This window comes from Erpetoichthys calabaricus, chromosome 1, assembly GCF_900747795.2.
Source record: "Erpetoichthys calabaricus chromosome 1, fErpCal1.3, whole genome shotgun sequence".
In the NCBI taxonomy this organism is placed as follows: domain Eukaryota; kingdom Metazoa; phylum Chordata; class Cladistia; order Polypteriformes; family Polypteridae; genus Erpetoichthys; species Erpetoichthys calabaricus.
The window spans coordinates 62,655,453-62,673,527 of record NC_041394.2 but is presented as its reverse complement, the minus strand read 5'-3'; the positions used below and the strand labels follow the sequence as shown (position 1 = coordinate 62,673,527).

Sequence of the window (18,075 nt, the reverse complement as noted above, 5' to 3'; positions counted from 1 at the left end):
TGAAAGCTTTGCCCCAACTACCAGTACCTCAGGATATCAATATCTCTGCATATATATCATTTATGCTAATTACAGTATTAACAGAAAATGCTATGAGATGTTTTAATGTGATTACTTAATTCCAGTGGGCATTACATATGCAACAGTAAACTGGCTGAACACAAGACGCACATTGCACAATATGTACTAAGAATATCAGTACAAAAAATGTAATCTTTGTTTATATAAAGATCAATATAAATTTAAAACTAAAATACCATTGTTTTGCTGGTAATGTAACCATACTTAGCCAACAGGTAATTGTTTAATGTTTTTTGTCGACAGATAACAGATCTCTATTTTAATTACCTTTATTCCTCTTGACAGGCAGAAGGCAATATGAAAAGTGATACGAAGACATATCATGTGGATGTAAATGGTACAACATTTAAAATTACATTTCATTCATTTTTATAATGTATTTAGATAAGGGAATACATTTAATGCTAAACTAGAAGGAACGGATAATACAGATGGAACAATTCATAGTTTCATTTTGACGTCACAGATGATTTGAAATAAACATGCTGAAAGACTAAGGGCTCATTCATACCTAAACATTTTAATGGCTGACCAAAACACTTCTAAACTTGTAAAAAGTATACCAAAAAAAGTATTAAGTTTTCACATCCACATCTACATCCTCATCCATTTTCACACCCTTTTAGTAGGTAATACAGTCAACAGCAGGTTTTTTGCCTTTGTCAGTCAAATTGCAATGAATGGTAACGCTCATAGCAAGCTGGTTTTAAAAAAAAAAGAAAAGAAAAGCTGCATTTTTTGCAGCATTTTTACAGGACGTAACTGCTTCTTCTTGTGGGATGAGACAGGAGTAAAGCAGCTTTTTAAAATGTCACGCCCGTTGGATATCATGGAGACAGAAGTCTTCATTGACCTGGTCAAGCAAATCACTGAGCTGTATGACCCAAGCTGTAATTTTGTTTTTAACAATAGAAATAAAAGAAATCTAGCTTGGAAATATAATGTAACAGAAAATAGAAAATTGGCAGGCTCTGTCTGCATCACAAAAACAACAAAGGGTAACACTGTGTGCTTTGTTTTGTGACAACTACAGTATGTGTCATTATTTTTATTATGTGCGCACACATTTTTCTGTTACTTGTCACTCATGGTCCATTATTAAGTTGTTTGTGGTTAATGGTTTGTGATCATGCATGGTCACTTTATTTGTGGTTTTTGAATATGCTGTGAAAATGCTGGAAAATGCCTGAAAAACTTGCAAACCTTCACTAAAAAGCTTGAAAAATGGCAAACAAATACAGGACATTTACAGCACTCAAGTGTGAATGGGCTCCAAATAAATCAAATTACTATTCTTGAATAGGCATTTCTGACAAAGATCTGTATAAATTATTTCCTTTCTTTTTTTCCAGAAAATACAGGAAGAATTGACTTTGATGGAAAACTACCACACTCAACTGTTCCAGAATGTCCAAGCAGTATACATATGAAGATCAGAGGTACAAACATGATACTTGGGTGTCTAGGTCCTTCATAAGACTGAAGGCCAAGACTATATTCCTTTTCTCTGTTTAGCGGATCCATATTGCTCACACAAAAGCATATCATATATTGTAATCTACAAGAACTTTCCAAGAACCAAGTCATTAAAGATGTTTAAAACTTAAAAACTACCTGAACTCAGGTATATCCTAATTTTTGTTCATCTTTATTAGGAAGTTTAAATTTCTACTTTTTTGTAATTTTTTTTTTTAACTTTTTGTAAAATACTTTTCCCTTCCTGAGCATGCTTTTTGCTTTTTCAGGACAGGCATTCACTGAAGATCGTGTGGAAAACTTCCTTTCTCCTGATGGTATCAAACATTTGCTTCAAATGCCAACTGGCTGTGGTGAACAAACCATGATTCGTATGGCCCCTTCTGCCTATGCAACTCGATATCTTGATGACAGCCAGCAATGGGTACAACTGAAACCCGGCCTTCGAGATCAAGCCTTGGAATTTATACGAGCAGGTATCATCCAATAATGCACATGCATGTAAAGCAAAACTGTAGTATTCATGTTTTTTAAAGCCATAGTTCTTCAATGTTTTTATACTTTGACCCCATTTTCAATTAAAAAAAAAATTGAATTTCCTACCACTGGTTATTTTCTCCTGCGTTCTCATAATTGTACTTTTTCAGATTATGCAATGCTGAATGCAAACCTTATATTTACAATTACTGTACACATTCAACCTGTTCATAGAAAAACTTGTAATAGAAAGGGGGTTGGACCTCATCCACATTCAATTATGAATGATAAAAAGACCTCAATATTACAACTTAACATCTCCTTATGTTACTGTAAGATGTCAATAGCATTAACTGAAACGAGAACACAGAAAAACCTGAAGTACATGATTATGACAAAATATATGTAGTAAATACACTTTAAGGATGAATATTGTCAAAAGAATAGCACACCCTGTTCAACACAATATGCAACAAAAGTTCTTGAAGTTTGAATTACATTTTCATGTTAAAAATGAAGAGATATACCAGTATAAAATAGAAAAAACAACAAAATTGTGTTTTAACCTTTATTTACAAATTTCACCACACTTCTGCAGACTGCTGACAGGAAGACGTGTTCCATAGCTAGTCCTGAACCAGACCAGCAGTGAAAATCTTAATTATCACTTTGCTGTCTCTTTAACCTTTTAGCATTTTATCATAAACATATTTAACGTCTGTTATAATCCTTTTAAATAGCTGTCAAGCTCACAAATGTGATCTTGAAAGGCTCTAAATAACTGCTACTGAGTGAATTCACAACCCCTGGCATCATATTAGACTTTAATTGGGTTTTTGAAGCTTTTTATGAATTTGTCGATCTGCATTACTATATATTACATACAAAGTTACTAACAAAATAAGCTAAAAATCAGTACTTACAGTAAGAATGTTCGGTAACCCCATTTGGGGGAGTAATCACCAGTTTGAAAGCCATTGGTTTAAAACCGTCTTTTATCAGTTTACTTCTCCATTAGTCTAATTTTTAATTGTAAGTAACCTCTAACCGTGTTAATGTCTTTCCTTTCTATTTATATTAAATCATGGTTTCCTTTTGTGGATTCAACACAAGCATTCTGTTATAACATGATGCTCTACCAAATTCCAGCATAGATAAAGCTCAATGTAAACACTCTATGACAGAATATGAAAAGGAATGGAGCAATGCAGAGCCGGAAAATATGTATGCATTTTGTACATTGCACTTCAAATTGTTTTAATATGTTATTGCTGTTGTGATGCGTGAGTCCCTGTCTTGCACCCCAAAGATGCGACTGAGTCTCAGTACTTTAGCAAAACCAGCTTTATTCACCTTGAAACAGAAACAGCAAGATTATTTATTGTAGCGGGATCTACCACTCTCCTATACACAGACACAGCAGGGTCCGGGCCAGGTCAGTGGCCAAGTTATAATGTTCCCTGCATCACCCATTGGATGAGTGGCAGCGGCGAGCTTGCAGTTTTTTCTGTGGTGCTGCGAACCTGCGGTTGCCTCGCTGACAGACAAGCAGCCCTCAGCAGATGCATTGCACTTCAAAGTTCTTTAATATGTTATTGCTGTCAACGTATTAGTGCAGGGATTGCAAAATAAACTGAACATATTCTGTGCGTAAACTTATTTTCATTTCATTTTTGCTGGTGAGTGTTGTGGTCGTAAAACAATGATATGGATCAGGGGTGGCTAACTCCAATCCTTGGAAGCCACAGTTGTTACAGGTTTTCATTCTTACCATTTTCTTAATTAGCGATTACTTTTTGCTACTAATTAACTTCATTTAATTTATTTGCTATTTTAAACTCAGACCCTTTAAGTCAGGGCTGAGCAACGACGGTCTAGGAGGGGCTCAGTGGCTTCAGGTTTTTGTTCCAACCATATTGCTTCATGAGAAATCACTCATTGCTGATGAAGCACTTATTGCTTAAGTGACATTTTTCAGGTTTATTTTAATTGTCACGTTTATTAAGATTTTAAAGGCTTAATAGCTTATTTTAATCTTAAACGGCTGTATTCATTGCTTTAACTGCTTGTTATTAGCAATAAGATGCAAATGATAAAGAAACCTGCAGTTCTACATCTAAATTATCTCCATTTCCAGCCATGTATATTCATCATTCACTCTTTGGTTTAATTAAGTGCTCAGAAGGAAACTAAAGAGAAAGTGAAGAACTGAAAATCACTCATCCATTTTAGGCTTCAAATTACTTGGATGATACATGTATCATTAGGAAGGAAACAAAATCTGTAATTTAAGAATGAACTGACATGGTACAGTGAAAACACTAACAAGGCATGAAACTAAATGACATTTGTTATTGGTAAATATTGGCTTCTAATTAAGCAACTGAACAAAAACCTGCAGCCACTACGTCTCTCCAGGATTGGAGTTGGCCACTCCTGTTCTGAGCTGACCAAGCCTACCTATCCCCTATCAGCCTTATTCAGCCTTTCCTGGGAAATATCCAGGCATTCCCAATACAGTGGAGAGATATAATTCTTCCACAGTGTTCAGGGTCAAGCACAGGGTTTTGTACTGGTGTGTCACCTTTTATATACATGTATCACAAAGAAGGCACCCAAGGACATCTTTAACTATATGTCTAACCACCTCAACAGGCTCCTCTCAATCTGAGGCAGTACCAAGTCTACTCTGAGGTGCACCAAGCTTCTCAGCCATTCAAGCAGAGCACCATCAGCAATCCTGTAAATGCTATGCCACGATGAAAGACTTAAGACATTAAAAAACTGTGACATTTGTGAACACACTCTTTTCCATGCATTATGTTTCATTTTGATGGCTTAATTCTTAGCGTTTCTCAGTGACCTTTCCCATTCGAGGAAACTACTACAGGTAGAATTTTAAAACATATCTAACACTTAAGGAACAGTAGGTGTTCACTGTACTCAAATTATATTTTTTATCTATTACTTACCTAGTGTTAGTAGCAATATAAGAGAAAAATGTTTACATTTCACATTTTCATGGACAATGGAGATAACAAAGATCGTGACACAATGGACTTCAATGGGGGCTTGTAGGGAACTAATACTGAACAACAATAATCAATAATAAAACATCCAAGATGCAAATCTCAAGCTATTTGTGGCCCATAATCTACATGCCAGGTAACCAGTCATGCACTCACAATGCTAAAAATGCATGCATTTTTGTTAAAGTATTGTGAAATAAATACTTCCAGAATATCAGAGTAGAGCAAAGAGGAAAGTCAGTTCAAATGGTATGGAGCTTTTGCACTGAAGACCTGCCTCTTACCTCATTCACTGTTAATGAGTGCAGTATTAATCTCAAAAGCTCAATCCCATCTGAAAAGGCTTCATGTATGGTCACTACTCTGATTATAAAGGTGAAAGCATTTTAATCAAATAAACAAGGAGCTTTTTAGTTTGAGTTAGTAATTTAATTATAGCACAGATATATTATGGAGATAAGGAATGATATTTTTCATTTAAGGCTATACGAGGATTCTGACTTTTAAGAAACCTGATGGATCTTATGGAGCCTGGCTGAATTATGATAGTAGTACATGGTAAGTACTTCACATACATCAACTATTTACTGTATATTTTTTAAAATGTTCTTTGAAATGTTGTAATCTTTTAAACAAGACTAAAAATAATCTCTTACTTTGTCAGTCATAGCATTTTACAAAGTCGCCCAAACCAAGTTATTTCTCTGTCTTTTCCTCTTCCTTTCTATTTCATCTGTTTTGTCATCTCTCTTTCCCCCTCCTTTTCAAATTTTTCAGTTCCGTAGTTCTCCTGATTCACAACCTGTGACTAAAAAGTGTTCAGAAAGTCAGTATAACATTTCATTTGATTTCTTATCAGTATTGCTTTAGCTAATGTCATGTATTTTCCTTATATACCTAATGGTGAAGGCCAGCTAACCAGACCAAATACAGAGTCTGTAGATACTGACAGATTCAGTATGGTGTACGGACAAAAGCGGAAATGTACGTACGCACAAAAAAATCCAGATGCATATATCTGTGCGTTCGCCAACTTCAACATTCTTCCGCTACATAAATCCCAGTCAGCGTGAAAAGTAACATATGTGCATGCGCCTGCTGCCACTCCCCAACTCCTCCCAGAATTACGTCTCTTTGAATATGCAAATCAACATAAATATCCCTTAAGCTCAGCGTTCTGTGAAAAGGCAATGGCAAAAGCAGGGGGGAAAATAGAAGAATTTCAGCGAATACCAAATTGAGGCAAGGAAAAACTTACTATTTGTTGGTTTCAACAGTGGTATAAACAACAAAAGGAAGCTGATTGAGTGATATAGATTATCGGAGAAACTCGAAAGCTCAAGTTCACAAAGTCGCACAGTGCCCGAAATTAAAAAGAAGTTATCAGATATCAAAGTCGCTGTGAAAAGGCGAGTCGTAGTCCACCGTCTGAGTGTCATATGAAAGCTTATTAGGGTACAGAGAAAAGAAAAAATGTAGGGAAACAGTGAGAAAAAAGCTCTAATCTCGAAATTTCCACTTTAATCACGTAGTTTATTTTGTCATTAAAGTAGAACATCATAAACTTCATCTTTAAATCATTTAATTTACTAGTTTCTCAAATACCATTGTAACTAAAGTAGCACGTTAAATACTTTGTTTTGTATGTGTTTTTCTATGTGCTCTATGTGTGTGAATCACTACGTGCTTCTTAAACAGGCTTTCTCTTCCTCCGACAGGACACAGAATCCATTACATTCGTGATATTACAGCTCTCTGAATAATTAAAATACTGAGATGTATACTTGATATCATTTTCATGATGATAGGAGTTAAAGCATGTTATTGAACATGGGAACACGGTGGCGCAGTGATAGTGACGAGCTGGTGCCCTGTCCAGAGATTGTTCCTTCCTCCCGCAAGATGCTTGCTGTGCTGTGTACGAGCTTTGATTAAATAATTTATTGCAGCAGTACGTCTCTTTCAAATGTACTAACCCCCAATAGATCTCCAGGGACTTGATGCTGCAGCATCAGCTCCAGCTGAGAGCAAAAGTGGAAGCGAAACAGCAAGTGAGTCAGGCCAGGAGAATCAATTCCAGAAGGTTCATTGTAACTGAGCATGGCCTTATTATTCCCGCTGTCAACTATTATCCTAACCCAAACCCCACCAAACCCCCCTCTCTCCCCTCATGAGTCAGCAGTCCTAACTCCAACTAGGCTTGCCATACCACTTCTGGTGCACGGAGAAGACCAAAACAAACAGTCTGAGCTAAAGTTAATGATCACCGCAGTAACTACTGCGGTGGGAGGGGGGGGGGGGGGGGGGGGGGGGGGGGGGATTGGTTGGAAATAAAGGATATGAGTAAAGATATAAAGTACATAAAAATGACAACTGATAAGCTGCTTCAGGATATTAAAGACCAGGATAAATGTTTAAGTAATCGCTTTGAGGCAACCTTTAAAGGCATGCTAGAAAAAATTGAGGAAAATGCGAATGTGTTTGAGAATAAATTTAAAGCACTTGGTGCTCAGCTTGAAGACATTAAGCAAATGCTCACGACTTGTATTAAAATCGTTGAAGCATCTACTGCTGATGAAAAAGCAACAGCTGCAAATTCCGAATGCAAAGTTCTTGGAGACGGACTAACTGCGGGAAGATGGATACAGAAGGAATAATATCAGAATCAAAGTTCGTCTTGGAAACCTTAAAAGTCCAAACCCAGTGAAATTCATGCCTGAACTATTCTTTAAATAATTGGAGAAGACTTTAAATCAGATGCCGAGATATCAGCAGCTTACCACATACATGAATTGAATGCCTCAAAACCTAGAAGCCTTATTGTATTTTTTGAAAAATTACAATCTAAATTAAATTTGATGTCACTTCTCAGACTGAAACAAGTGATTATATTTGAAAATAACCGCATTTGTATTTTTCTGATTTCTCAACTGCAATGGCTGCTAAACATGCTGCATTTTACAGCATTAAACAGTACTCACGCAAAGCTGATATCAGATACATCCTCTTGTATGCTGCTAAAAGAGTGAATATTCAAGGCAAGTTCTACATTTTTAGTTCTCCGGATGAAGCAGAAAAAGAACTAAGAAAATTGATTCCGACACACAAATCTTATCGTGAGTAACATCCTGTTCTGGCAAGGCAAAGAAGATTTTACAAGCAATTTAGTCCAATCGTAATGAGACTTTTGCTGTAATTAAACATTCTAATTTCTTCTTTAAGATTATAATTATTTTTTTCCTCCCTTTTTTTACTGTTTAACATCATTCCCTGAGTTTATTCATTCAGGACTGTTTAAGATTATATTCTAGGTTTATAGTATTTACTGTATTGCCAATAGATATCTCTACTTTACTCCTTCCTCACTGCTGCTGGGGGGCTTGTTTTGTTTTGGACGTGCTCTGTCTCTATGTCAGAGGACTGGGACTTCGTGAAGTGTGATCTAGCCTCACATAGGGAAGCAAAATGGGGGGGGGGGTGAGGAGGAAAAATCGACGGGCAGGGGGGGCGACAGGGGAGAGAAAGAGAGCAAGGTATTTCTAATCTCTCCTTTTTACCCCACAATTTTAAGTGTCAAAACAACAATAGGCTTCATAGCAATAACTCCTGGCAAAATTGGAAATTAAGGTTAAAGGTACCTTATGTAATAATGTACTACCTTAATTTAAGACTGCAAAATGTCAACAAAAGTTCAGAAACAATGTCTCTATGACCAGACAGTGAACTTTGTGAGCTGGAATGTCAAAGGTCTCAATCACGAATTAAAGTGAAAGCATTCTCTCACCTAACAGGTCTAAACGCCAAGATAGCATTTTTACAGGAGAACCCCCTTATTAAGCAAGGATCATTTTCAGTTGCAAAGAGAATGGACTGGCCAAATATTCCACTCCAGATATACAAAGAAAACTAGAGGTGTGGGAATCTTAATACATAGAACAATTTCCTTGGTAGTATCAAAGGTAGTATCTGATTCTGAAGGAAGATATGTGATTGTTATGGGTAATTTATTTAATTGTAAAATGATTTTGTTAAATATCTATAGGGACTTCATCCAAAACATATTTGCATCCATTCCTAATGTGAACACTTATAAAATTATAATTGCCAGAAACTTTAACTATATTTTAAATCCAGACCTGGATAGGTCTTCAGCCACAGGGGCGATAACATTTAACAAAGCAAAAACAATTACACAGTTTGTAATTGATCATAACTTATCAGACACTTGGAGATTTCTAAATCCAAACTCAAGAGCATACCCCTTCTTCTCATCAGAAAAGAAAAAACAAATTCATTTAAAGATTTATGGAACTCATAAAATGCTATTTTTCACACTGATATGTATACAACTAAAGACAAATCCAGAAACTTAATTTTATTAAAGAAGACCAAATCAGATATTAATAAAACAGAATTTTCATTTTTTAGTTTGTACATTAGATGCAGCTAACCTTTTAATTTTTTTATTTGTTTTACCCATTTAGGCTCACCGCCTTTGTTGCAAAAGTTCTTTCACAAATCAGGAAATATACTGATGTCAGACCTGAGCACATTGAAGATGCTGCCAAATATCTCATCAAAATGCAAAACGAAGGCCAATTTATAGATCCCAAGCCTGTTATTCATAGGGAAATGCAGGTATAGCTGAAATGATACTTTATTACTCTTGTATTTTAGTATTTGTATTTTTGTATTTATATGAGCAGTGTATAGTACAAACATTGGATTTGACCAAAAAGTTACATCTTAAGTAACTATTACACTTATTATCTATTTCCTTCTCCAAAGAGTACAGTCTCATTTACTAAACAAGGTAACTTTAATGAATTCTGAACCACAAAATACATCACCTGATATCAAAAGCATATAATACCAGCATGCAATTTTTGTCAATCAAATTGACATCCATCATGTAATCAAAGAAACCCATTTCCCCTGCAATATTCAATTCACTTTCATGATAAATAGCAAAATTTACCAATTCCATATTGCACTGCATTTTCTTTTCAGATGTTTTGAAAAATAAGTGTTAAGACAGAAACAGGTTTATCTAAATAAAAAAAGGTTCCTTAATCAACTATTTTATTATAACCAGTTGATTAACTCAATTATTTTATGTCAATTTCAAATCTAGTTATTGTAAATCAGCACTGGAGCCTTTCCCGGCTGCACTGGGTGCACAGCAGAAAACTGTTCTCTGTACATGGCACCAGTCCTTTGTAGCTTTTAGGATTAATTCAAAGAAAAAAAAATTATTATAAAAATTAAACATATACAAAAAGAAAAATGAAAAAAAAATAGTTTGAAGTAACAATAACTTACAAATTTTATAACAAGCAAAAGAAAGGCTTAGAATTTATGATTGAAATATTAAAATTGTTCAAGGGAATGTGAGAAAGGGTGGTATGGTGGCACAGTGGTAGCGCTGCTGCCTCGCAGTTAGGAGACCCGGGTTCGCTTCCCAGGTCCTCCCTGCGCGGAGTTTGCATGTTCTACCCATGTCTGCGTGGGTTTCTTCCGGGCACTCCGGTTTCCTCCCACAGTCCAAAGACATGTCCCTAGTGTGTGCTTGGTGTGTGGGTGTGTTTGTGTGTGTCCTGCGGTGGGATGGCACCCTGCCCGGGATTGGTTCCTGCCTTGTGCCCTGTGTTGGCTGGGATTGGCTCCAGCAGACCCCCGTGACCCTGTGTTCGGATTCAGCGGGTTGGAAAATGGATGGATGGATGGATATTAAAATTGTTCAAGGGAATGTGAGAAAGGGTAGCACGGTGGTGCAGTGGTAGCGCTGCTGCCTCGCAGTTAGGAGACCCGGGTTCGCTTCCCGGGTCCTCCCTGAGTGGAGTTTGCATGTTCTCCCCGTGTCTGTGTGGGTTTCCTCCAGGTGCTCCGGTTTCCTCCCACACTTAAAAGACATGCATTGGCAATTCTAAATTGTCCCTGCTTGGTGGGTGTGTGTGTGTACCCTGCGGTGGGCTGGTGCCCTGCCCGTGGTTTGTTTCCTGCCTCGCGCCCTGTGTTGGCTGGGATTGACTCCAACTTGTCCCCAAGCTAAATTTCCAACAATAAAATTAATACAAAAGGGTATCTGTTTTTCCAATTTAACAATCAAAAAGGTCACTATTTCTATAAGGATCACATACATTTTTTTACCTTTGGTCTTCATTTGGCTTTTTTTCATTGATTGATGCTGTAGTCTTAGAAAAGTGACGCTCCTACATTCAGCATTTTCCCAACAAAACATTTTTGCCTCTCTACTGCCTCCTGCTACCTTTTTTCTGCTCCTTAACCCAGCTCTCACTGAGCTGTAAAAATAAGCACACAATAAATTGTTAAAATGAAAGGGTGTTTTTATTTAAGTGATACTGCCTATTTATTATATTGTTTTAGCAGATGAAGTAGAGATGTGGCATGAGCCTAAGACCGAGTCAGAGTACACACAAATTGTAATGTTGCCGTTTGCTCTGTAGGGTGGACTGAAAGGAGCTGAAACTGATGTCTCTCTCACCGCCTTTGTTACCATTGCACTTTATCATACACTTGAATCGGTTGGTCAAAGCAGGCAGCAAGTGGTGAGTATACTTCTTTTAAGTAAGTAATGCCAAAAAGAAAAAGTACTATATACAGTATACTATGAGTGACATTTTAAGAGAACAGACTGTACAAATCTAGAAGATTGCACCAGAAATTTTGCTATAACCATTACAGAAAGGCAGATGGTCAAAATATGATGATACATGACAGTACAACTTAAAATTAGCACAAAAAACAATAGAACAAAAATGCCCCATTTTTAAAGTGGTAAGTATAAACAGATTACATGCCTTATGGTTCTGCTTATAGGCTAAAAAAGACAATCGTTTTGCAGCTGATCCTGTGGCTTTATCAGCATAATCAGTTTTAGACAAAGTGTTGTGTCCCATTGTCCTCCCTGCTTCTCCTGCACCCACTGTATGAGGCATTTTGTTCTTGCTCTTCAAATAAACAAAAAACAATTTCCAGACTTTACACAATGCTAACCAAAGCTATCTTTTCCTTCCAATTTTCTTGATTTGGTCAAGTGTCCTTCCTTGTGCTCCCTGACTATCCTGGACTTGTATATTTATGAACATCTCCTTACTCTGTAAGAATCCTAATCACCATCAAGTGATTCTTGATGTTGTTGCACCTCAGAAATGCTTTGCTGTAGGACTCTCTGGTCTTTGTGTTATCCATGCTTCCTCAAAGTTCACAGCTTGTTCATTGACATGTTTTGGGACAGTCCTTCTTTTTTTCTCTTTCAGGACTTTTGTCTGTTCCTCTTTTTCCAAGATTCTGTCCTTGCAAATACTTCTCCTTTCACATATCTTTCAGCTTCTGAATCTCCCTGCACTTTCTCTCTCATTTTACCTGCAAAGGTTTTTCTCTCTATCTGAGTATCAATGCTGCCAAGCTCATAGTGGCTTCCAGATGGAATGACCCAAACATCATTTCTCGTAATTATTGGAAATCTACTTTTTATAATCTAGTTCTCTTAGAACTTTCTTCATCCTGGGTTGATGGGTCATCATACATCACTATTTGGTGGTTTGTTGGACAGCAATTCCTCAATGACTAGTTTTTTTGTTTTTCACTTTTTCTCTCTGTCTACTTGGACTTCTGCCTATCTGGGCTCTCTAGGGGCCACACTGCTGGCAGATGGTTAGCATAACATTGTTTTTTACCGGGCTACAGGGGGGCTGGTGTTGGGGGAGCGGGGATTTATATACTTCAATGTAAATTTCATCTTGTCTCTGTTAAGATTCACTTTATTGTTTTCCATTATTCTAATAACATTTTTATTAAAAAAGTCAGGTACAGACAAGGGAAAAATGAATTTTTGATTAATATACTGAAAAGGACCATGACCACGGCCAGATCCTCTCCATTAAAGAAAATCGAGAGTATCACAAAAACATCTGAAATTTACAACTGCATAGAATTGAAAATAAAATCAGAATTGGTTATCAGCAATGTGTAAGATTTTTGTGGTTGTGGTTGTGTTCATATTCACTGGTGAATGCCCTATCCTCCACTAAACTTTGCTAGATATTGTAAAGGTGGGCATTCATTGTAGCAGTGGAAGCATAGAGTGCATGCATTAAGCTTTGTTCAGTCTTAAGTTATACCTATCATGTGGGAGTCTCTAAACAAGTAAAAAAAATTACAAACGTCCCAGCAAGTGGTATCACGGTGATGTCTCAAAGCGTTGTGTCTATGTGTGCTCTGAATCAGTCATGAGTTTATTTTCAGGAGTTTTTCACTAAGGACACTTACTAGTGAATGGGGTAAACTTCCAGCTTAATGTAATTTCAGTCCACCCAAATTAAATTTCCCAATAAACAACTCATACTGTAAGCTGAGATGTTCAGGTAAATGTTAAATTCTGTGTTTGTTCATCCGTGGTCTAGTCATGACATCTACAAATTATGAGTAACATAATAATAAGTAGCTTGACAAACTATCTAAGTGGTTCTAGTTACTTTTTAAAAAGTTATCAAGATTTCTCCTTTTTTCTTCTTTAACTTAGTATGTTTGTTCTACATTCTCACTGTTATTTGACTTTGAATTAATCTGCACATCAGACAATATTATAATTATGTCATCTGGAAAGCTCAAACCATTAATTATTTATGACAGGGTCCCCCAACTCCGGTCCTGGAAGGCCTCAGTGGCTGCAGGTTTTCATTCTACCCCTTTTCTTAATTAGTGACCTGTTTTTGTTTCTAATTAATTTCTTTTGATTCACTGTTTACTTTGGCCTAAAAATGCACAAAATATTTTGCAAAAGTTAAATATATTTTTGTGAAAGTCTGGTGAGTGGGACCTTTGGGTCTGGAGGCCACCCTGCTTTGGTAGGGGTTGTCCAACCTCATCACTGTGTGTGCATGGATGTATACTTTATGTTGTACATAATACCCATAAATGTTTAACTTTTGTTTTTCAGGAGGAGACCATCCTAAAAGCTTCAAACTATTTGGAGAGTAAATTAACAACCCTGAGGAGACCCTATGCCTTAGCAATTACAGCGTATGCTCTTGCATTAATAAACGTGGAGAGCTCTGCTTCCCATAGAGCGTATAATCTACTGAAAAGCGAAGCTATATTTGATAGTGGTATGTGTTATGAATATTATAGGTGTTTAAAGTCTTACCAAAGTCATGCTGGCATCCCAAGTGCTAATCTTGACAAGAGCAATCTACTTTTTTATTGACATTTGAGGTAATGCCACTGGATCATTTAAACTATTTTTTATTAGTGTCTGAAAGATTACTATCTGGTAGCTGTGACCAAGGGTGTGTAGCTGACCCAATCACATCATAACAAGAATGGTGACAAGTGTTGGGAGCTTATGAATAGACGCTTTAAGTCTACAGTTAATTTATTCTTATGCTTTCCATACTCAATGATTTTACTATCATGATCTCTTCCCTCAATGAGAACTTTACAGATTTGCTTTGCTGGATGTTTAGTCCTATATTTCAAAGAATCTAACGCATCTTTCTCAGCAAAATGAACTTATTTTATTGTAAGCTGCTCTGTATTTGTTTAAGTTAGGCTTAATCATCAATCAGATAATTGTAGTTAATATTGTCATTTTTAGATAGTAGCAATTTATATAACAAAAGAAGAAATACAGTAAGAAACTAGAACAAAATTAAACAAATTGATATTTGTGTGCTGGAATATTTACGCAAATTCAGAAATTCCTCACTTTTCATGTCAGAAATGCAGTAATTTCTAATTTTAAACCTAATTTCTGTCCTAATAAACAAAAAATATTAGAATTTTTGTTTCTGTTAGACTGTAATGTGGTATAAATTTATCAGGAGAAAAACAGTGTTTTAATATTTTGCACAATTATTTACTGGAGTTCTAAAATAGGTGAGGGATATACCAGCCCTACGTCAGCTATATATTGCAAGGTAATTTAAATTACATTGCACCAACAATTTAAAGATGGCATAAAATGTTTAAGGTAAACAGTGCTTTGTGATACTGTACAGCTAAACCCTAGGGGGATTAAATATCTTCCCCTTAAATATATCATCTAAAATGACTCCAAGACATTTCTGCATGTATCTGCACTTGGCTTGTTCATGTGTACATTTTTATGCTCATCCTGAGCTATTTTCCCACCATGTGCTCAGTGTAGTTAGAATAAGCTGTACCTCCACAATATACTCAAGTGATAATTGAAAAAGCAGGTTCAGAAAAAAACAGGTAAAGAAGTCAAAAGAAAAAAAAACTACGAGAAAATGAAAAAGTACTGAAGACAGTGGGGATTAGAAAGAAAAATAACTTCAAAATTGATTAGTAGAGTGTCAAAACTACAGTCTTAGTTAACAAGCAAAATAATCATGAAAATTAAATATCTTTACTCAATTATTAGACAGTTTTATATCTTTGTGAATGTTTAAAATTATTTGAAAAGGTTTTTTAAAAAAAACATTAAACATGCAGGTATTTCCTATTTTTTTGTCTTACTTAACTTTAGGTGATGTAAATGTTTGTGACCTTCCATGATGTTTATGGTGTGGTGTAGCTTTATACGCATTGCAAAGCTTATGCTTTCTTCTCCTTTTGAGTATCATGCATGTGTATGATTGGATTTAGTTTATTTCTAGCTTTAATGAATCAGACGTGTATTGTTGCTGTCAACATCCTTTAGGAGTAAAGGCGCACATTTCTCAAATCCTCTGGTAATTGGCTCGCAGTGTGAAAAAAATGATATTAATGGGAATGAATAAGCAATGAGCAAATGCAAATGACTGCAAATATATGAAATGTCATTAATTTCTTCATTTTAAACATTGCCTTTCACAGATAGCCTTATCATAAGGTGCTTAGTAGATAAATTACATTACAATGTGGTGTCAGATTTAATAACATACTGTATAAGTGCTGTATCCAAATGGAAAAAGCACACATTCTGTTAAAGATATAAATGCAGTATTGGGAAAAACTAGGAAGAGGTTAGGAAAGACAGAATATCAAAAAAGGAGGTGCACTGAGGAAAAAGGAATCAGAGATCAGTGTTAAAATATGCCACAGTCCACTTTAGGTAACAAATACTGAAAAAATAATTTTACATAAAAATGTGTCATGGGTCATCAGTCTTTAATTAAGTGCTATAGTTGAGGTAGCACCACAAACAGATATCGAGAGATCCACAGAATGGAAAACTTATTACTAACAGAAGAAACATGCCTTAGAAAATGGTCATACATTAAAATAAGAATGTCACTGTACTTTGTACATGTAATAGTAAATATAAGTTCAAACATGAGAGAACTATATCTCCGTGGCCTTAGTAGGGTTTGGCAAATTCAGCTTATTACAGAATGCTACATCTGCAAATTACTGTAAATGGTAAAGTGACTTACCTTACAGAAAAGATGTTTCACAGTTAATTGCATGTTTGAGAAGATTGGTGGAAATTAAAAAGTAGGAAATTCAAGAAGTACTCTTCGCACAAAGTGTTTTGTAAATATTGAAAAATCTACTAGATAATTTATTGGAAGTGAGGACCCTGAGAAATTTTTTAAAAATATTTGGATGAGATACCAGAAAAAAACAAGGTATGAGGTGTTGTGAAATCCTTTAAATAATTGTTCTGAAGTTACTCTCGCAAGCATTTGGAGACATGTATTAGGGCTGCTGATTAATCACCGTTAAAGTGTGTGATTAATACGTTAAAAATGTCCATGATTTTTTAACACAAACCTTAATGCATTCATTTAATATGGTAAAATTGACTGCACTTAACATGTTTTTAAAGAAGCAATGCTAAATGAAGCTAAGCCAAGAATAATAGCAATGGTTCACCGGGGTCTTTCTTGATAATAATCAACATACACCAGGGGGACCACCCCAAAAGAAAATGTGAGTGCACAAACTGTTCTAAGACTCTGAAGATGAGCCACTGATGCCTCACTCATCCTCTGCAAAATCAGTTTTTGAATGATGCAGAATTAAGCAACACATTTAAATTGACATGGTCCCATTGCAATAGTGGAATATACATGGGGATAAATACCCAGTCCTGGCCAAGTTAGCTAGAAAATGTTTAGCATCCCCATCCACTACTGTCCCTTGCAGTACTTGGGGTAATGTGTTTAAAGTTACATGCATTATGTAGTCAGGATACTTTTTGAAGTAATGAGTAATTTAGTGCAATACTTATTTTACTGAAGAAAAAAATAGTATTACATTAAACAAAAAGATTTGTGTTGCTATGGAAGCATATTCCCACTACACAAAATAATAAAAATAACAATAATTATTATTATTACTGCATTGTTTTGCAAAAGTATTGCCTTTTTCCCAAAGACGTTGCCTACTTGGGATGTCATGCATGCTGGTGCGGCTGTCTGGTGACAGCTAGTATGGAAGAGGTTAAGCACAAGCGTATTGTGCAATCAAGTTAAAAGAAGTTAAAAGAACTGAACAAAAGTTATAGATTTTATTCACTTCACAGCACATGAAGGAATAAATGTATTTTCTTAATTGAGAAGAAGTTGAACACTACATTTAAATTTAAAAATAAGCTTTATTGGAGTTTACACTCTACTGAACCAATGCTAGAATTGACAACCTAAGAAATAGCAAAGGCTTAAAATAAGGAGCACTAAAAGTTGTATAGTAAAATGAATAGCTTTGAATTCTACTTTATGTTATCTTGATCTGGAATTGAGTAATAATGAATGTTGCAATATGTTTCAGTTTTTTTCCTTTGTTGAAGGTAATAGATTTATTTTGATCACAAGTATGAGTTTCATATCACTACTGGAAGGAAAAGTAACTCACTACATGTAATGCATTACATTTTATAAGAAATAACCATAAAACATATTTAGTTACTTTTTTTGTAGTTAATAATGTAATTAGTTAATTTTAAAAGTAATGTTTTTCAACACTGTTCTCTTACATTTCTTTTCTGTATCTGGATAAGTTGTTAATATTTTGTAAAGTACTTTTATTACTGTTCTGTTTG

General features: G+C 35.6%; 1 protein-coding gene and 1 long non-coding RNA gene across 2 annotated transcripts in view; one reads left to right on the top strand and one right to left on the bottom strand.

Annotated features, from left to right (window-relative positions):
* The window catches only part of LOC127529643 (uncharacterized), a 744,809-nt gene that overhangs the window by 42,584 nt on the left and 684,150 nt on the right, over nucleotides 1–18,075 (bottom strand). The gene's annotated exons all lie outside the window — the stretch shown is intronic.
* c4b (complement 4B (Chido blood group)) overlaps nucleotides 1–18,075 on the top strand; it is a 104,606-nt gene that overhangs the window by 47,788 nt on the left and 38,743 nt on the right. The window contains exons 22-28 of the mRNA XM_051933689.1: nucleotides 367–418; nucleotides 1,434–1,520; nucleotides 1,827–2,033; nucleotides 5,546–5,621; nucleotides 9,548–9,701; nucleotides 11,531–11,632; nucleotides 14,026–14,194. Of these exons, the coding sequence (XP_051789649.1) occupies nucleotides 367–418; nucleotides 1,434–1,520; nucleotides 1,827–2,033; nucleotides 5,546–5,621; nucleotides 9,548–9,701; nucleotides 11,531–11,632; nucleotides 14,026–14,194 (847 nt within the window). The remainder of the gene's footprint in view (nucleotides 1–366; nucleotides 419–1,433; nucleotides 1,521–1,826; nucleotides 2,034–5,545; nucleotides 5,622–9,547; nucleotides 9,702–11,530; nucleotides 11,633–14,025; nucleotides 14,195–18,075) is intronic.